The sequence below is a fragment of the Pituophis catenifer genome, unplaced genomic scaffold (genome assembly GCF_029215685.1).
Source record: "Pituophis catenifer annectens isolate HBS135680 unplaced genomic scaffold, rPitCat1.0.hap2 SCAF_6, whole genome shotgun sequence".
Classification (NCBI taxonomy): domain Eukaryota; kingdom Metazoa; phylum Chordata; class Lepidosauria; order Squamata; family Colubridae; genus Pituophis; species Pituophis catenifer.
Genome location: NW_027256886.1, coordinates 39,652,136 through 39,673,354, shown reverse-complemented (window position 1 = coordinate 39,673,354; position 21,219 = coordinate 39,652,136). Strand labels below are relative to the sequence as shown.

The 21,219-nt window shown below is 35.6% G+C and overlaps 1 protein-coding gene across 1 annotated transcript; it reads right to left on the bottom strand.

Annotated features, from left to right (window-relative positions):
- Positions 1-594: 594 nt before the first annotated feature.
- AIRE (autoimmune regulator) lies at positions 595-20,324 on the bottom strand. The gene is made up of 13 exons (XM_070945323.1): positions 19,633-20,324; positions 17,570-17,720; positions 16,189-16,363; positions 15,644-15,793; positions 14,490-14,561; positions 12,351-12,469; positions 9,711-9,826; positions 6,735-6,831; positions 6,170-6,325; positions 4,578-4,699; positions 3,912-4,008; positions 1,725-1,793; positions 595-1,376 (listed from the first exon to the last, which is right to left on the bottom strand). Coding segments are annotated over exons 1-13 (1,407 nt in total). The 5' UTR covers positions 19,635-20,324; the 3' UTR covers positions 595-1,295.
- Between the last annotated feature and the right edge of the window lie 895 nt (positions 20,325-21,219).

The window sequence follows — 21,219 nt, the reverse complement described above, 5'->3', positions numbered from 1 at the left end:
TCTTAGTCAATATAATTGTTAGAAAACAAAATGCCAGTCTGCATAAATAAATTATTTCACATTTTGATGACAGGGAACTTGTTTGGATTTCAGCATTTTGCACAAACAGAAAATTGTGTGCAAGAGTTACAAAGGTGAATGAAACTGATAATTTTACATTTAACTTTTCAGAAATGGAAAAAAATATTCAGAGAACCTCAAAACCTTTGATGTATTTCCACATGACTACAGAGTTGAGATTTACTATGAGTTGTCATTCGCTATTGCTATTTGCACCAACTCAAACTAAAGAATGCAGCTGTTGCTGAAAATATACCTCATGGCACAAGGACCTGAAGTTTTGTATTAATTATGCAGTAGGTGTTTTTTCCCCCAGAATAGTAAGATTATTTATTTATATTTCATATTTCATAACTGCTCATTTCCCTCTCTATTTATCAAAACTAGAGTACTGTCTTTTCAAAATGTTGTAACAATAGCAAGATGAAGTATACAAATAATAATGAAATAAGAGCTCCCGGACTCCCTTATATGCTTTATTAATTGAGTGTGTAATGAGATTATTATTTTAAAGCATAGAGAAAGATGAAAGCAAAAGCTTAATTTGTTTAATTCTTTATATTAGACATAGGAGTAGTACTAGAAAAACTGGCAATTTTAGGGTACATTACAGCCCATTTGTTCCAAAGTCCTGAATGCATGTCTATTTATTTCATGAGTGGTATGGCACCAGATCTTCCTTATCAAGTTATGGCATGATAGAATAATAATAAAACATTCAGAAATTTAGGCGTCACTTTATAGTATGCAAGTTTTTTGGCCATGGCAAAACATAATATTAATGTCCCAAAGTTATAGATCACATTGGCTCTCCCAAGATAAAAACCCCATCTAAAGTGATAATGTGTTGAGCCCTTATACCAGGAACAGGTCCATGCCTCTCATAGTCATTAGGAATTCCTGAGCTGTCTCCAACTTTTCTCCCACAGAAGGCAAATTAAGTCCCTGGGAACTCCACCACCAACTGCAGATTTTCTGAATGTTTTACTATGATACTACTATCATACCAACAGTTGTGACAGATTAATAGAAAAATTAATTTGTTGACCTGTTCAGTTACAAATTAACAATAAGCATGAAGTTCTAGTTTAGTTACTATAATTGGAACATATTAACATATATAAAACATAAAAAACGTATTTTGAACATAGTGTTGAATTGTAATGAGATTATATCTCATGTTACTGAACAGTAGCAATGGAACTAGATATTGAAAAATAATGCCACCAAGACTATTATGAGAAAAATCCTTGTGTGCCTGATAATGAACGAGGCATGCTCTGGAATGCCCAATGCAAAATCCCATCAAATGTATTCTGGAAGATCATAGAGAAAATAAAATAATCAGAATCTGAATATAGAAAGAAGATAATTCATAGGAATAGATTACACAATAAAGGCAAACGTAAAACTATTTTTACCCTTTTTAAAAAACAGATTCACTGTTCCTATACAGGGTAAACCACATCCAATTCTGATCTGTCATTTTTTCAGAAATTTGCAAATCATTTTGTGGCTAAATATGTTAAACTAGCATGCCAAATGCTGAATATTACCAAGAAGGATTTGATTTTTGCTAAAGCTTGCCGATGCATTATAAATTCCACATTGAATATTTTACAGAGCCAAACAAATAAACCTACATCATTATTTATTTGATTTACCTCCCCTAAGAGTGAATCCAAATCATCTTTGTTCAATGCAGGTTCAGTTCCAGCAGAATCTTCTAGCACCTAGAATTCAAAATATTTCCTTACTATGCAACCTTATACATGTCTATTCAGAAGTAAATTCCACATGTTCAATAGGATTTGTTCTCATACTAAATACAGGTAGTCCTCCACTTACAATTTGTTTAGTGGCCATACAAAGTTATGACACACTGGAAAAAAACCTTATGAGCATTTACAATAGTTAGATATTTATAACCATTGCAGGGTCCCTGCAAATGGTGATTGCCATTTGCAACCTTCCCCAATGGATCCAACAAGTAGTCAATGGGGAAGCCTGTGGCAAATCATGATCATGTGATGCTTGCTTAACCACCGCGGTGATATGTTAATTACTTTGGCAAAAATGGTTGTAAAATCAGGTGTAAACACATGTCTCACTTAATGACCATACTACTTAACTACAAATGGTCCCAGATGGGTCATAAATTGTTCTGGTCCCAGATGGGTTATAAATTGAGGACAACCTGTATGGACTGGACTATAGCCTTAGTACTTAAGTTTTTATATAAATTAGGTTCATGTGTTTAACAATAGCCAGTATTCTAAGGCAGTGGTCCCCAATCTTTTGGGCTCTGTGGACTAACAGTTGTGGTGGCAGCAGCAGCAATGGTAGTGGGGTGGTGGTGGTGAGGGGATGGTTTCATGTGCACACCCACTACTGGCACAAATGGAGTTCATGCATTTGCCTGCCGCTTGCACAGAGCAGTTCCCAATGGGCCGCAGATTGGTACCATCTGTGGACTGGGAGTTAGGAACCCCTGTTTTATTCTAATTCAGCTGGAGAGTATCAAATTACACAAAGCTGGTGTAAATTTTGTGCAAAATAGCTATGATAAAAGGAAAACACCAGCCTTATCCATGAGAGTTTAAAAAGTCAGGTGTGAATAAATTAATCTATCTTCATACTCCTTTGTCCTGCATTTGTTTGCTGATACTTGCTCCTTGCCTCTCTCCAGAAAGGGGTCAGTGCAATAATCAACAGAAGAAAAGTCTTCACTGTGTTCAGTCTAGTTAGAGGAACATGGATATAAGACTTTTAGTACATTGTGGTTGTTAAGTTTTGGAAATGAAAATTATCCTATAAGCTTGAGGCAGAAGCAATTTGCAACTTTTCAAAAGAATAAGCTACATGAATGGATTAACAGATAACCAAATAAAACTTGTATGCTTTGTGTCATAGTTAAACATATGGAGACTACCATACCTGTCTTTTTCTTCAAATTTCTCTTCAAAATTCACTTCTGGAATGAATCCTTTGATTTGACACATTCATTTATATTTATAAACTTAACCTGTTGGGTCATCCTTTCAGATATATTTGTGAGTGCAGAGAGACTTACAGAGATTCTGTGGGTGCAGGAGACTTAACTGAGCAACTTGAGACATTCTCTTGCAAGGTTCCCTGTTGACTTTCTCCCCTGCAAGCTTTTTATGGAAGGGTGTGATCCCCATTGACTTTCTCTCTGAAAGTTTCCCAGGCTTCCCCATTGGCTTGTGGGTATTAGGGAAGCTGTAAATTAGGATCACATAACCCTAGCAGCATCGTGGCAGCAGTCAACAATAGCAATGTTGAAACAGCAAGAACTTTCTAAAATTTCATTCCAGCAGAAGCAATGGGTACCAGCATTCAGAAACTTAGCCCATTTGCAATACCTTAGTTGAAAAAGTTTTGCTCTGTGATGCATTGTTTCACAGTTAAAGCTTACAAGCACAAAATTTTAGTAGTATATAGGTACAATTAACTTTGCAAATGGAACTATATTTACTTGCAGATTTCTTCCTACCTTATCTCTATGTTCCAATATTTGTTGTTGATTTAAAATTGTAAACTTCAAGGAGCAGTAATATTTTTGTCTAAGAAACCGGAATGTGTTTAGCATACTGATCGAGACTAACAAAGAAAGTGTACTAGATTTAGCAATTGGAGCTCAGGGAAGTTATGCTTATTCAGAAGTTTTTGTATTGTAACTCCCATTAATCTCAGATAACAATTCCCAATGATGGGAATTGCATATCACATCTGAAGCATAAAAAGTCATGAAGGCCATCTGTGTATATACGAGAGTGTCTTTAATCCAGTGGGCACAACAAGGCTGAAAAAAATATGGAAAATCTGACCTTTACTGCTCGTAGTGTTTGAGCACTGGAGTGAGTGTCTCCTTCCAAGCTGACAACTGTAGAGTTGTCAAAACAGGACTTACATATCAGGATTCCACTAGAACACAATGTAAAAACAATCTTAAGCATTCCCTCAAGGTATAAGAGTTGATTTCAGATTCCATGGTTGTTAAACTGGATAGAGCTATGTTAGACTACAAATATAGGTAGATTTTCAAATGATTTAATGTTTTTTTCCCTCATGTGAACCTTTTATCTAATCAAACAGAAGCATAAACATTTGGACTAGAGCCTTCCACCTTATCATCTTGTTTCTGATATGCAGGGAGATTTAGAGTGATGGTGATATGGTGGATGATTCAGTTATGCGAATTTGCACCTGGACAGAACCCTTTGTAAAAGGTGGAGATAGAAGTCTTGTCTTAACTAAAATTTTAAAACTGTCTTGGAAAAAATTAGAAACAAATATGCCTCTAGGGGCCATATTAGCCACATTAATTTAGTGCAGCCAACATCAATATTTGCCAGGTCTCCATTCTCCTCCTGCTCACTTTCGATGGTAACAGCTGGAGCCTTTTTTCATAAGAGCTTTGCACTAAGCTAGATGCCCAAAGTTTGACAAATATAAGAGATAAATGAAGATTTATTCTTGGGCACAATTAATACCTGATTTCATCTGTGTGGGCAGGAAAATGGCAGCGCCAGTGGAAAGCCCTGAAACATTTATTGCAGTAGATCACATCTCCTCCTTTCCGGCATATACCGCATTTGTCACCAATGGTTAGTTTCTGAAAAAATATAATTTAAAGTAATTTTCTAGCAAAAAGTGGTCCTTTTTTACCTTCTTGAGAATAATTTTGTACTTTACATACCATCTTTTCGATCCAGTGTTTAACAATTCTATCATAATTGCTTAGACCTCTACTTACATTGCCATTCTTAGCCTTATAGCACACAATAAAATGACAAAACTTAAAAAAAATAAACATTTAAACTTTGAAAACCTCAGCAATAATAGGTTGAAACTGCCTGGTCCACTCCCACTGCCAGGAGCTTGATCCTGACTAGCTCAAGGCTGACTCAACCTTTCATCCTTCCAAGGTCAGTAAAATGGGACCCAGATTGTTGGGGATAATATGCTGACTTTGCAAACTGTTTAGAGAGGGCTGTAAAGCACTGTGAAGTAGTATATAAATCTAAGTGCTATTGCTATTTGGAATCCAGGATAATGGGGGGAGGGGGAGCAGAGTATAATTTCATTGCAACAATTGAATATTAAACACTAGAAACACTGTCATAACTGCTTGACTGTTTATTACATTTATAACCTATCTTTTGTAACAGAAGCTCGAGAAAGCATGTATGCGCTTCCTGAAGCTCTTCCTATTTTTCCCCACAACTTTTTCAGGTAAATTACATTGAGAGACAGTGGCTGGTCCAAAGTCAGCGAGTGAGCTTTCATGGCTGTACATGGACTAGAACCTAGGGCTCCCCATTCCTAGCCCAATAGCTTACCCAGTAATCTACACTAGATCTGTTTGATTGAACCTAGTTTATATAGGGAAGAGAACAATTTAGAACTTAAAAACAAGCAAAAACAAAACTCTGGGATCGGGCTATCTCAAGTTTTCCAAAATGCTAGACTTACTAGATATCATAATATGAACATCAAATCATAACTTCCTTAATAGGTCTACTGTACCTATTTACCTCATCCCATGGATGAAGGAAGAGCAGGGATGTTATTCAAGGACTCTTAGACAGAGTTATAAGAGTGGCTCCCTACAGTCCTTTCAAAAACAAAAGAGGAAAGAACCATCACATTAACTTTTTAGTGCTTTCAATTCATTCTCTAGCAATTGCCTGGACTAATTCCTGTATTTTTGTTGGCAAGATTTTCAGAAGCATTTTGCCATTGCCTGCTTCCTAGGGCTGAGAGAAAATGACTGGCCTAAGATCACCTGGCTGGATTTGTGCCTAAGTTAGCACTAGAACTTATAGTCTCTCAGTTTCTATCCTGGAGTTTTAATCAATGGTGGGTTGTACCAGTTTGCCCTGGTTCAGGGTGAACCCTTCTGACTCTTGCATGCATTCATTCATTCATTCATTCATTCATTCATTCATTCATTCATACATACATACATACATACATTCATACATACATACATACACACACATACGTACGTACGTACATACAGGATTTGAAATGGCGTCACCCACTGAAATGTGAAAAATCCGTGGAAAGACAATCTACTGACCAGTTGTTTCTCTGTTCCAGCATTCTGTACTGTGGATGGAGCTGCCACGGACATAGAGAGCAAAGATGGCAGTGGCTGCCTGAAAGAGGCACACAGAGGTTCTTTGATAAGAACTCTCCTCCCATCTTCAATTGTTCTCTGGACATAAACAGCACCCTGAGGAGATAGGAAAATTAAATAACACCCCAGTCCTTATTCAGCTGCAGCAGGAAAGCATTTGCACAGAGAAAGGAATGCAAACTGTACAAATTACGTATTTCAGATCTGTCATATTCTGATCTCAAAATGTTCTTAAAGTGACAGAAGTTCTTTAATTACATTGTACACCAAATATCTATGCATAGCTTTGAACAACATTCATTCTCTGTTTTCATTTTCCAGAATGGAAACTGGAATTGTGATGCAGGAGCAAATGAACAGTCAACCATTGGAAAAAACAGCAGATTTTAGAACTACTTAGATATGGCAGCCTTCCCCAAACTAATATGCTTCTGATATCTGGCATGATAACTCCTATCAGACAGAATAACCATCTGACATGGACAGTCAAAAATCACAGTTATACCTGACTTTGAGTAAAGGACTCTCTATTCTTCTCCTCTTCAGTGCCCCTGTCCTCTTTGGCTTTCCCAGGTGAGCAGGAATCACACCTCCATGTCCCACTGATGAGTGTTCCAGGGCAGAGACAGGTGAATAATCAAATATACAAAGGAAAAAAAAAGGAAAAATAAATTAACAAGCTTCTTAAATCTTATATATAAACTGTTTCTTTCATGCAAGATAGTTACTGGCTGAAAATATTTTGCTTTTCTCCCTTAATCCACATTTTTTGAGGTAGTTCTCAGTTGAATCATATTCAGCACTACTATAAGGAGAAGCATTCTCCATTATATTTAACAGAGTCTCACAATGCACATGGAATTATATCTATCAATATCTGCTGCTGCTGCTCTCTGTACACAATGCTTGCTGTTCATGCTGGCTATCAGATTCTGTCCATCTAGACCTTCCTCCTACACACATTGAGTTAGTGCTGCTCTCTTATCCTTAAAATGACACCAAACAGTGCATAAAATTGCTGTCCTGTCTTATTCTTTTACAGGGGTGGGGAGAAGTAGGTTGATTGTAAATATAAGGAAAATGACAGAAAAAGCTTATTTAGTTGCTTTCATTATTTTCTGGAGTGAAATAAGTGAGGATAGGGCAAAAGAGTCATATGTTGACATGGGCAACTATAGACACAAAATAAGTTCATAAAGTCAGAAATATATTTTAGAATATTTTTTCCAGCATTATTGCACAAAAATGTTTCTTTTTGCCACATAAAATAGTGGAACAGTGTTTTCCTCTTCTCTTCCCATGGTGGATGCCCAAAGAAAAGTTTATGTCAGAAGCAGGGAGAAACAGGAAGAAAGGGGATAATGAATGTGAAAGAAATCAAGATGCTAATGGAAATGGCAAATCCTGGGAGAAAATGGCTGCAGCAGAGGCTGGAAGATCATGGCTAGACTTCCCAACATTTCCTAAACACACCTCTGATCTCATATACAGCAGGCCAGCGGATCTAATCTCCAACACAAGCATGAGTAAATGTACAGATTTTATACTTCTTGAAGCCATGATGCAATAGCACTGACTTAAGCAGAAAAATATCACTTTAAAACTGTTACGCTTATTATGATCTCAAGCTGTTCCATTCATGGCCTGGAGATAAGGCAAGGGCAGCATCATGAAGATAATGAGTGAATATTGATGTTTCTAGAGCATAACTGGAAGACAGTTATCGAAGCAGACCCAATGCAGTAATGAAAGAAGCATATCCAAATGGCAGGTTTTAGCAAATAAATAAATAAATCTATCAGGACATTAACCACTACTTCTTCTAAAAATTTAAACAGTTCAAGGGCATTATCTCTGTACCTGATGCTTTACCACTTGACAGCTGATCAGTAGCCTATCATTTTTCACGTCTAATAGTATTTGTTCCTTATTCTTGGTTTACAAATGGTTCTGTCATTCAATAATCCTGTTTGTAAATAGTCCAATCTCTTTACAAACCTTTACAACATTTATTTGTTTCTATTAGATTTCTCTCATTATTATTGTTCAGCAGTTCTACCTTAACTGTATATTTTCTTGCAATATTTCTGATTTTTTAATAAAATATTTCATTTCCTTATCCATGGAGATTCTCAATCATCCAGGTCATGGCTGTTCCAAAGGTGCTTTTTCCAAAAGGCAACTGGACTTTCTTGGTTTTTTTCTGAAAACATTTCGCTTCTCATCTATGAAGCTTCTTGGATGAGAAATGAAATGTTTTCAAAGAAAAAAACCAAGAAAGTCCAGTTGTCTTTTGGAAAAAAACACCTTTTGGATATCTCATTTTCTTTTTCTTGATATTTTCTTCTTTGTTGATTCTCTTGATTGAGGTATCTTCCTATGTCCGGTACATAGGCAATATTTAAACCTACATTAAATTGTCACAGGTAACACAGGTGACATAGGTCACACAAGCAGTCCAGAAGTATACCTCATCCATATTGTAACATTCCTCCAGTTAAAGCACACTATGTATGCCTGCAAACCTGCACAATAAAGATTAGAGTAGTTAAAGCAATGCCTTTCCCAATGGCAATGTTTAGCTGAAAAACTGAAAAAGAACAACTGCAATAAAACAGATATCTTCAAATTATGGATTTGAAATGTGATCTGCAAAAAACAACCCACAGTAAATTGTTCCTGGAAAAATAAAGAACGGCTACTGCAACGAAGTTATGTAAACAGACACTCAGGTACTTGAACTTGTGATGTCAGTAGATAATGGATTGGAATGCCTGGCAAGTTAAGCAAAGTGAAAGAAAGGAAGACAATGGATAAGGTGGTTAGATGCGACCAAGGCTATCAGTGGGATATTCCTGTAAGAAGTGCCAATTTTCCTCAAAGTGCCAGTGAGGTCAGATTGAGATGGAAAATATTTTTACAGATCTCAGAAGTTATGTCTGACGTGAATATACCTTAGATATAAACAATGTACATAGCTATATCTAATAATAATTCGCCATGGGCGAATAGGTGGCAAAATAAATAAATAAATAAATAAATAAACAAACAAACAAATAAATAAATAAATAAATAAATAAATAATAAAATGTCCGTCTGTCTGTCTGTCTGTCTGTCTGTCTGTCTGTCTGTCTGTCTATCTATCTATCTATCTATCTATCTATCTATCTATCTATCTCTTTTTCACAATTATTCTTCATATTTTACTTTGAGAAGGTATTGATAACTGTAATTTTTTAATTATAACCCAGATGTTTGTCATCTTTTATTTGTGTAATAATAAAAACAAAAGCCCTTCTATAGCCTGCACCCTAAAATTAATTACAAAACTCAGTGAGAACATGCTACATAAGATTACAAAACTAAGTTAAGAAACTAACTGTAAAGGCTACAAAGAACCATAATCACACAAGAAAATAAATGGCTGTAAATCTGTACCCAAGGCTATATTCAGTTTTAGATGGATAAAAGTTGTTTTTACCTTGGAATTTCTGTCAATGGTGGTATAAGGCAACCAAGATGAAAGGCCTTAGGGCATCCATCACAACAGATCAGCTCTCCACCATCCCTACAGATGGCACATTCATCATCGTTCTTCTGGCCAGCAAAATTGTGGAATGATTAAAACAAAAGAACATTACAATTTGAACCAATTTCTTTCCATACGGCTGAGGTTGCTTTTGCCGAACTTATTAAATCATCAGACCCTCGTTAAAATTATTATTTCTCAGTTTATTTTGACCAGTAGCCTATTTTAAAGAGCCTTGGTAGTACAGGGGTTTAAGGCACCCTGTTATTAAGCTGGTTATTAAGACCAGCTGCCTGCAATTACTGCAGGGTTCGAATCTCGCCAAGGCTCAAGGTTGACTCAGCCTTCCATCCTTTCTAAGGTAGGTAAATTGAGGACCCAGTTGTGGGGGCAATAAGCTGACTTTGTATAAATATACAAAAGGATGAAGGCTATTGTTGAGCACATTGTAAGCCGCCCTGAGTCTTCGGAGAAGGGCGGCATATAAATCAAATTTAAAAAAAAAAAAAGATCTTCAAGATCCATAAAGACGTATTTACTAATAGGCTTACAGTCTTCCAGAAGATCAGTCTACCAATGTACTGTATATAAAGCCCTATATAATGCCTGATGTTTTGTAAAGTCTGGGTCAGATATTACAGAAATCAGGTGTCCAGTTTCTTTTGTAACCCAAGCCAAAACAGCCATGGAGGGCAGTGAATATTGACCAAATGGCAAGGGCATCCTCAGCAAGCCAACAGAAGCTCACCAGATGCAAACTCTTGACAACAGCAGCAGCATTAAGATCATGAATAAGATGTCATAATCTCATTCATACTTTAAGACTTGTGGTAGAAGATGGAGAATACTGTTTTAAAACTGGAATGGCTAAGGACAAATTTAGGTTCCCTCCACCCTGGACTGGGAGTGAGACAAAAACTACACTGTGAAGACATATCCTGTAAAAACAGGGAGGTATCTCCAAGCATAGTTAACATACAGAGCCCTGAATCTCTGCAAACCTTGCTGATTATCTCTATTCAGGGAGAAGCGTAAACCTAAAAATAATTCAGGTGAGAAAGAGAGTAATTATATGCTTTGAAATACTTGGGGAATTCCATCTTGATAGAAATGGCACATCATCTAAGAAGGAAAAAAAATACATCATAGCCAAACCCACCTCTTTGAACCTGACACCAGTTTAAGTAGATAAAGAAAACTGGGACTTCCCACTCTGATGGATTCAGCAAGTTAAACATTGGGTATATACTAGAGATTAGGAAAAAGCTAGACTATTAACTATTAGTAACACATAGGAGAACTCCCATCATGCCCCCCCTTGTTCCTATCACAGGAAAGTTTATGGAAATTTTTCATTTATATTAGAATATTGTCATATATACATAGTCCAGGACTTACGACCATAAGGGAGCCCAGAATTTCAATTGTAAGTCATCAATGTCATAATCCAAGGCATTCACATGATCTGACCCAATTTTATGACTTTTTTTTTGCCGCAGTCGTTAAGCAAATGCCATGATTGTTAAATGAATCAACGTATTCCTATGGGCATTTTTTGCCAGAAATCAGTAAAAAAACCAGAAATCTGCAAAAAAATAATAGTCATAAATCACAGTCATATGACCATGGATTGCTGCAACTGGCTCTAAAGTTGAGCCAGTTGCCAAACCCTGAAATGTGATCATGGGACTGCAGGAGGTTGTGTGGCTGTCAGAACTCCAGAATTGGGTCATAAGTCATGGTGGGGTTTCCATTGTAACTTTGAATGGCTGCCAGGTGACTGGTTGTAAGTTGAGGACTACCTATACAGTAAAGGATTAGTCTAAACAGCAGTTTTCCAACAAAAATGTCTACAGGTTCTTTCTACACTCTCACCTCTCTTATTTACCTCAGCAAGATATAGAACGTGATGTATTGCCATATTAGATGGAACAATTATAGAAATTGTATTGTTTTCCACTTTTTAGAGAATGTTAGAGACTTTTTTTTAACGTCAATTGTACAGTTTACATTGCAGTTTCATGAGATCTCTGGCTTAAATCTTGAGAAATTGTGCTTTTAATAATTTAGTAAGTTTTAGTAATAGTGATTGGCAAGACTCAGTGAGGCAGCAAGAAAGAGTACATAGGCTGCACACATACAAAAGCCATTACTTGTTCCTTTGCTTTAAAATAATACATCCAAATCCTACACACACTTTCCTACAAATTTGTAAGGTAAGCACAAGCACAAGTATCTGTCTCTTGCATGTGGAACCAGTATGAAAATCTTTTTCTTGCTGTTGTTCACCTATTGAATAGTCTTGTTCACATATTCATGTTCAGTTGCTAGTTTTGCAATATAGATTGGCAGATGCATGCAACACTTGTTGAAAAGTACTTTGCTATTGGTGCTATATAAATAAGACTAATTGAAGCTCTTGGATTTCCTATTTTTCTTCATGGATGAAGACTCTGTGTGGTCACCATAACCTTGCCATAATGAGACTGACTCTAAACAGAGAAACCACCCCAACATAGATTACTCTTTACTACTAAAGATCAAAAGAGAATAAGAATTGATAATAGTATATAATTATACATATTCAGAAACCTGGGGTTCTTTGTTATTCGTGCTGGGCTTCTTTTCATAAGCTTTATTTTCTCCAAGTTCTTCCGATGTGCTTGATGTATAACATTCATCCCCAACTTTAACAAATTTCTTAGCATTGCCTGGAAAAAGACATATTTGACATCTTTGGAACTGTGTCTTTCCTATGAGATAATTTAACCTTAGCTGCAACTGGAATATTAAACCAAATTAACCTTTTCAAACAATGTAATATAAAGTATAGTTATCTTTTTTGTATGTGCCCAGAGTGTAAAATAAGTTAGCTTTGATATAGATTTTACAACAAAGCAAGAAAGAAGTTTAACACAATATGGTGAATATCATTGTGCCATTAAGTGTTACTAAAGTAGAATGAAGCACTTTGAAAGAGCTGTGTTTGATTCTTGACTGGTGTAGATTCCCACCTTTATACCTCAGATCCCCATATGCAAAAATGAGATCTACTTAAATACCATTTTAAAATGCTATTATAACAAATGATCAAGTTAACGTTCCCTTGGAAATTCTTCATCTTGACATTGAAATTGTTTCTGTTTGAAGACTTTTTTTCTGTTAACATACTGTTCAAAAGAAATAATCAACAAGCCAAAAAGGGAACAAATAGACCAAAACATCTCCATACCAGCAATCAACACCCAGATGTGCATAGATTAACACCAAGATTAACATTGGACCAACAATTAAGAAATGACAATATCTCAGTCAAGAAACTGCCAAACAAACTAATAGTAAACAGCCCAACCAAAGAACTTCCAAGACCACTTTCACCAACACCAACACCAACAGGGCAAACCACTAGAATATAAATTGAGACCAAACCCCATTCCATACTAGCACTGATGATGTCACCCAGAGGTAGGTTTCAGCAGGTTGTGGGAGAACTGGTAGCGGAAATTTTGAGTAGTTCAGAGAACTGGTAAATACGACCTCTGACTGGCCCCGCCCCCATCTATTCTCTGCCTCCTGAATCCAAGTGATCGCGAGGAAATGGGGATTTTGTAGCAACCTTCCCCTGGAGTGGAGACGGAATGGATATTTTATAGTATCCTTCCCCTGCCACGCCCACCAAGCCATGCCCACCAAGCCATGCCACACCCACCAAGCCACACCCACAGAACCGGTAGTAAAAAAATTTGAGACCCACCACTGATGTCACCTAGTTTGGGTAATAAAACGTCTGCAAAAAAATAACCAAGCTCAGGGAGAACCAATGACCTCTAATTTCAACATTGAAATATTCTCCTTATCAGTTTCTTCTATCAGTCATGTTTGATTCTTGGACACTGTCTGAAAAAGTCCCTTCAATTTTCTTGGCAAGATTTTTCAGAAGTGGTTTGTCATTGCCTTCTTTTGAGGGCAAAGCCAAGGTCACCCAGCTGCTTTTGTGCATAAGGTGGGACTAGAAATGCTCTCCCAGTTTCTAGCTTGATGGCATAGCCATTATATTAAGCTGGTTCCTTGAAGAGAATAGTTAGCAATTAGAATGCTCTTTAAATTGGATAGGAGAATTGTGGAGAGATGGCTGCAGATAATATTGAACTAATGATCTGATTTTTCTTATTTGAATCTTATAATTAATCAGTTTTCTTACATGCAAAGAGTAGACTTAAATGAAATCATCAAAAGGCAGCTTAGATCAACTGCTACAATGAGAAGTTGATTCAGCAAAAGTTACTGAGTAGCCTTTCATGACATTTTTTTCGACCTAATGTAATATATAGGCCCCCTGGCTAAACAAATAATTTGTATGCTGAATAATACCTTAGCCATTCAGAATTCTAATGACTTGGGATCATATCTGAGTGAGCAGTACATCAAGGAATAGTATTAAGATAATGTTGGATAGATTAGCAACTAAAGGCTTCAAAATTAAATCTAAAACTTGACCAAGTCATGTGATATTTCATTGACAAGACTCCAAACAAAGATATAAAATTATTGTGAAATTCCTTGTTCCTTTTTGAGATCTCAGGGAGACATTTTAAAATCTAATGAGATCTGATAATGAAACAAGATTGTGCATGGTTTTAAATTTTATTTTGATTGGTAGATTATTTCACAGAAGTAGCCGAACAGTTTGGATTAGCATATTCAACAAGTATAGTAAAGTGATAAACTTACCACTTGGAAGAGGGTATTGTTGTACCTCAGCATTTTCTGATTTCTTCACAGTTTTTGTTTTAGGAAGGGGCCCTGTTGATTTATAAGACAGTTTGCAATACTGAAAGCAGACATTGTCTTTTTTTTTTTTTTTGCAAAATGCACAATACAGGTAGTTCTAAACTTACAACTACAATTGAGCCCCAAATTTCTGTTGCTAAGCAAGGCAGTTGTTAAGTGAGTTTTGCTCCATTTCACGACCTTTTTCTCCATAGTTGTTAAGTGAATCACTGCAGTTGTTAAGTGAACCATGCGGTCATTAAGCAAACATGGCTTCCTCCATTGACTTTGCCTGTTGGAAGCCTGCTGGGAAAGTTACAAATGGTGATCACATGACCCTAGCACAGTGCAACTATCATAAATACATACCAGTTGCCAAGTGCCTGAATTTTGATCAGATGACTGAGGATGTTGCAACAATCTTAAGTGTGAAAAACAGTCGTAAGCCACTTTTTCCAGTGCCGTTGCAAATTTGGTCACTAAACAAATAGTTGTAAGTCGAGGACTACCTGTAACAATTAATCTTATTGTATGTTATTTATTAGGATAATAGTATGAACTATACTTTTCTCAGAAGCTTGAGAGCCATTAGTAAAGAAAATAAACTGTAAAAAAAAGTTTAACTCCAATTGCATGTTGTCTTTAATTTTATAAAAAGAGAAAAATGCAGTATGTCATTAAGTGCTGTTAAGTAGCACTTAGCTGCCAGCTGTCTGCAATTACTGCGAGTTCAAATCTCACCAGGCTCAAGGTTGACTCAGCCTTCCATCCTTCCGAGGTAGTTAAGATGAGGACCCGGATTGTGAGGGCAATAAGCTGACTTTGTATAAAAAAGAACACCGCTGGGGGAGGGGCGCGAAAGCCCTACTAAGCAGGTATATATAAAAGTATGAAGGCTATTGCTTAACGCATTGTAAGCCGCCCTAAGTCTCCGGAGAAGGGCGGCATATAAATCGAACCAATAAATAAATAAATAAATTCAATGGATTCCTCTTCTGAGATGCTTAGGTTTTGGGGAGGGGTTTCCTTTTTTCTTTAACCTCATTCTTTTCATATTTTAGTTAAACTGCAATATCCCACAAGATACAGTAAAAACACAGTAAATAATTCTATACCAAAGTGCAGATCAATTTTCCCTGAAGGCTGAGTTAATTGCAAAGGGTCTTTTTCTTCTATCTTTCTCTTTCCTTGGGATTTGTGCTGAGTCACAGTCTTTGGACTAATGGCAACTTTCTTTGTTTTACGATGCTTGCCGAAATCCATATCTGAAAACAAGGAGAAATACTGAGACTGACTGAGATTCTTGCCTACAATTGTGGAAATTTATCTCCAACCACATAGAAGGTGACTTCTTCCTTAGCAAAGACAGATACATGCCACAAGATAGATCTTCTAAATGTGCTACCATGATTAACTCACATTTTCATCATTGTATCAAGTGGCTGGCTTTAAATTAAACTTGAATTTTAGCTTGTACTTAAATCACTTTTTTATATGCTAGGCATGTCCCAAATACACTAATTTTAGTATGAACCACATTCAGCCAATTAGATACAACTTGGGTTACTCCCATAATTCCCAATTTCTATACTACCTATTATTCACAACTTTTCACTGTCTCCTATAAATTTCATTTTAAGGCCATAATGACATATTATACCTTTAGGAAAGCTGCTCCAAATGGACTGAAGCTTGGAATACCTCTCCAAGTTGTACTCTTTGAAAAGGACTCTCCAGAAATCTTCTATGGAAGCTAAATCCTGATTTAGCAACCATGTCAACATAGTATAAAAAGCCCTGTGGCAACCTTCAGTTTCCTTCAGGTGGAGAGTGTCCTTCAAGACAAAGAGAGGAAAAATGCAAAATTGACCTATTTCTCAAATATATTTTATTCCTTCAAAATGCTTAACATGCAGTATATATTATTTGTTGTAGTCCATCTTCTTGAGTAGAAGCTAATTAGGGATGGTAATAGTCTCAACATCTGAATATTCTATTTTATAAACAAAGAGTGAGAGATAATTTTGATGCAATTTATCTCATTTGCACATCACAAACTAAGACACAAAATTAAATTTTGATGATTTCTGAATTTTGCAGTATAATTTAAACCTGGCCTTAAAGTGTATATATTTTTAGGATGACTTTAACTTTAATATACAGTATATTAGATGTTTTATACATCTATGGTATTTAGATGTACAAAAAGCTCCCCAAAGTCGCTTCGAAACAAGATGAACAGCAAATAAATTAAATAAATAAAAAGAGATTTAGTACACAGAAAAGTTCATGCAAAAGGAATGTATATTGGGGAGAAAATCCAACAATATAATGTAATAAATAGAACATAATAATAATGAATACAGTATTTATAAATTTAAGCAGTTATTTGCAATAAGCAAAGAAAGGGTTAAAATGAAATTTATTTTGGAAAAAAACTAGAAACTGAGGAAAATTGAATGCGAGCTTTTTGGAATTATAAGTAGTCTTGAAAGTGCTTTAGAAATTGAAGCAAAAGGCTAATACTGTAATACTAAAAGAGTGGGAAAAAGTTACCAGTACCCTCAGATTACTCTCTACCTAAACTAATGTCTTTAGACAGGCATTCCTTTGTAGTCATTTGCAGTTATTTCAAACTATATCCATAAACTTTGGCATATAAATTGGGGGACAACACTTTCATTCATACTTTGATACTAAAAGTTAATACCCAGGATATACAGTTTCAAACTCTGTTGATTTTTCACCCTACCAGCCCAAATAAAAGTTTATACAAAGTAGTCTGAAAAACCATCACATTCCAATAATTTGCACAGAATGAAAGAGAAAATGCAGTAATGAAAAATAAAAACACCAAAGTTAAAAAGTGATAGATCAGCAAAAGCATAGCTGAATATGAGCTATACATAATATTGTATAAAATAAAACAGCAAATATGCTTATTATTGTAACACATTAAATGAATGGCTTAAAAGAAATGGATATATTCCAATATTATGGACTGAAGAGCTACATAGTACCCAGATTTTTTCCCCTCTCACCTTGAACATCTCTTCAGTGACAATTTCATGATCAGCAAGCCCATGAAGTAATGGGAAGACATCATCAACTGCCATCGAAATCTCTGTGCGATAAATCTTCAGTAATTTTCTCAAATCTCCTTCCCCTAATGCTCTATTGGAATTGAACATCCTGGAACAGAAACATGTACAAAAGGAGTAAACTAATCTTCCAAGTTTATCTTTGGATCAACTTTGCAGGAATCAAACCTTATTAAAAATGTCTGGAGATAATTTAAACTCCAGTTTTGAGGTAAGATATTCTGAAAGATCATTACTATTTTATGAACCTTTCTGCCAACCTCGCTGGCTTTGGAACATTTAGATTTGCAAACATAGTTTGCAAAAAGATGATGTTTCTGTCTATAATTGGTCTTTTCCAATGACTCCTTGGTTGTTGTTTTTCATTTCTTTCAATATTTCTAAGTATTCAGCTTTGACATGCTTAGCCAGCTGTCCTAATAATCAAGAGATACCACATTGTTGATCTCACCTCCTAAACGGTAATCAACACAATATCTGCTTTCTGTAGTTCCTTGTGCTCTTTATATTGCTCCATCTTGAAATAAGGATAGATGAGGAGGGTGGAGGTGGTATGTGAAACAAAGAGCAACAAAATTTGATTGAAGATACAAACAGAAACTCAGTAATAACACTCTGATGAATCTGAGAAATAAAAGCTCTCTCCAGTAAAGCCTATTTAGACTGCTTTATTATTTGAAATATCGTGTTTCTTTCAGTGTTTCACTCCACCCTGTGCCATCTGCATACATTGTGTATTACCTTTCTTGATTGGAAAATGAGAAGGTTATACTGTGGATGGGGAAGTGCTGGGTCCCCACCCCACCCCACCCCACCCTGGTCCCTTACAGTTTTGATAAGGCTCCATAACTTGCATGAGAGACTTGCCAATTAAATTTTTTATGTTGCAAAGATATGACTATAATCAGGAATATAATAATATTGAGCTCCTATATCCATGTTGTTTGAGAAGTTATTGTCATAATTTAATTAAAATACAAATACAGGAGGGCAGGTCAAGAGCAGTCAGAGCCTAGGGCAATCTTCTTTAGTCTGTAATTTCCATACAGAATTTGAATTCTGTAGTTGTAGACCTCACACATTTGAAGGACCAGAATAAGGAGTCAGTATAGAGAGAATATAATTAAATGGAAATTGGCCTAGTAGTTATAAACCACCATCAAGTGGTTTATAACCCAAATGAAGATGAAGTTGTCAGTACCGGTATATAGATAGATGTTGGCAGATGATCAGCAATATTTGGAGATTTAAATATCTTTATAGTTGCCAATTAAAAACTTGTGATTGAACATTATGGCTTTACAGAAAGCTAAATCCCTGTCTCTTTTGGCAGTTTTTCAGCACCAAATGATGTTTTATTTCAGCTGACTTGGAAAAAATGTTTTGCTCAAGGAAGGAAGGAAAAAGAGAAGCTAGACTTTTCAGAACTTTTCTATACAGTTTTAAGTAATGTCGTTAAAGCAATTTAATAATAATGTAACGTTAAAGTTTTTTTGTTATAGTAATAAAATGTCGTTAAAGCTATTTGTTAATAATAAAATCCTAGGATGATCTGTGCATTAACTCATTTTTCAGAATTTCAATGGACTTCCTAGAATTTTAGAGTTTTAGAAAACCTAATACTACTCTATTGTTTCAGTCCATGAAAATCAGGTGACAGTTAAAAGCTGTGAGTAGTGTTCTTATATATGGTAATTCTGTGAGAATTGGACCAGAAACTGCATTTCATGCAAAATAAATATACCATTACTCCCAAGTATGTAATTGGTTTCAAAGCACTTTAAATTATTCTTGACAAAATTTGTGGACTTTCCATGGTATTTAATCATTATATCTTAACTAAAATGAAGCTAGGAAAAGCCCACAATAATGATCACCAAAGAAATAAAAGTATACAACTCAAATCATCCTGTGATTTGCTGATGTATTTTTTTAGATCCACAAATGTCCATTCTATTTTAGAAAAACTAACTTGGATAATTTTTAGAACTGTGCATACTTACATGAGTATGTTTGTGGCATTGTACCTCACCCAAATTCATTAATGAAGTGGGAACTGCAAGAAACAGAAGCATGTACTATATTAGAATTTCAAGTAAAATTAAAAAATCAGGTGAAATTGGCACTGGGAAAGATTTACCTGAAAGCATTGAGGGCTGTTGCTAGTTAAGGATTGAATTCATTCATGATGCTTATCTATATTGCTCACCTGATTTATGTAATTCCATTCACTATGTATAAACCATGATTGACTTGATGCTACACAGGAGCAGGGACCAACATTTCTTACACATATTGAATTACAATTCCCGTAATCCTGATAGCATGTGAATTATTGGCTTTATTATGCAATATACAAAAATGGGAGAACTGTTATAAAAAATGCTGTTAAAACAATCAAGTGTCTGCTTAAAGACAAGGCAATTTTGTATGAAGAATTTGGAAAAATAGTTGAGACGATCATATAAATGTAAGGAAAGATGACAAATGAGGGCTTGGAATCCTCCTGGGTAGACAAAATCAAACCCCACCCTTCATTTTTGCATAAAAAAGTCCTCCTAACAAAATTGCTGTGAGCGAAATGGTCAGTTTCTAAATATATGTAAATCTAAATAAATAAAATTTAACAGGTTTCAAAGAAGTTTCAGCATTTAATCCATTTTATTCCTATAGTTCAGAACAAGCTAATAAACAAATGTATTTTTCATCAAAATAAAGCTTTGCCATCATTTCTAGGAACTGTTAGCAAAGAACTAGAAAAATAAAATCAAAATAGTGTCATCCATCACTTCCAAAGTGTAAAGATTGCACTATAATTAATAATGGTATATTGAGTTGTATACGATATGAATGGGATGTTTTATGTAAGCCCAAAATTTTATTCTCCTTATGCAGCACTGTGTATCTGGTAACCCTTTCTTTGGTGATCACCAGGCTCCATTATTTCATTACTTTTTAATAAAGCTAAATGATAAACTGATTTATTACAAATATAAGCCTTAAGCTTATTTTCAAAACTGCCACATTAAATGAGACTACAACCAAGTGCTATGAAGTATGCATATGTACCCCCAAAAAACTAAAGGCAAGCTAAGATAGCAAAAGACATCTCAAGGGTTATAGGGTATGGTAGTGATGGTGGGAAGTAAATCTCATATATATTCTGTAAAAGTACTTTTAGCATCTCAGAAGTGCAAATATGGTCCAAGCAAGTTAGCATTAGTGCTTTATTGAATAATCTGAATGTGCATATTTAGAAAAATATGGACAGGTGCAAGCATATTTTGGACAGAGCTCCTGTTCCCAAAAGCTGGACTTATTTTGTGTCAGCTGCAGATTTTGACTATATGCTGGAATGATTCAGCTGCTAATCAATGATGTGAACTTGGTATCAAAGATTATTCATATTTGCAATCCCAATTGGTTAGCAATTTCTGACCGGAAATTTGCATGGAATTTTAACTTGATTGATATGACCATGTGTGATATATTAGAAACTGCCTTGTGAAGAAAGATTCTATTCATTCAGGCCAAGTATCAAACTTCTGATTCTATTTCCATATAATGACAAAGAAGTAGGATTAAGAGGC

Coding starts and splice junctions, on each gene's coding strand:
- AIRE (XM_070945323.1), bottom strand. Junction 16,364..17,569: donor TCACTGAAGAGATGTTCAAG/GTGAGAGGGGAA, acceptor TTTGTCTTGAAG/GACACTCTCCACCTGAAGGA. Junction 4,009..4,577: donor GCCCACACAGATGAAATCAG/GTATTAATTGTG, acceptor ATTGTGTTCTAG/TGGAATCCTGATATGTAAGT.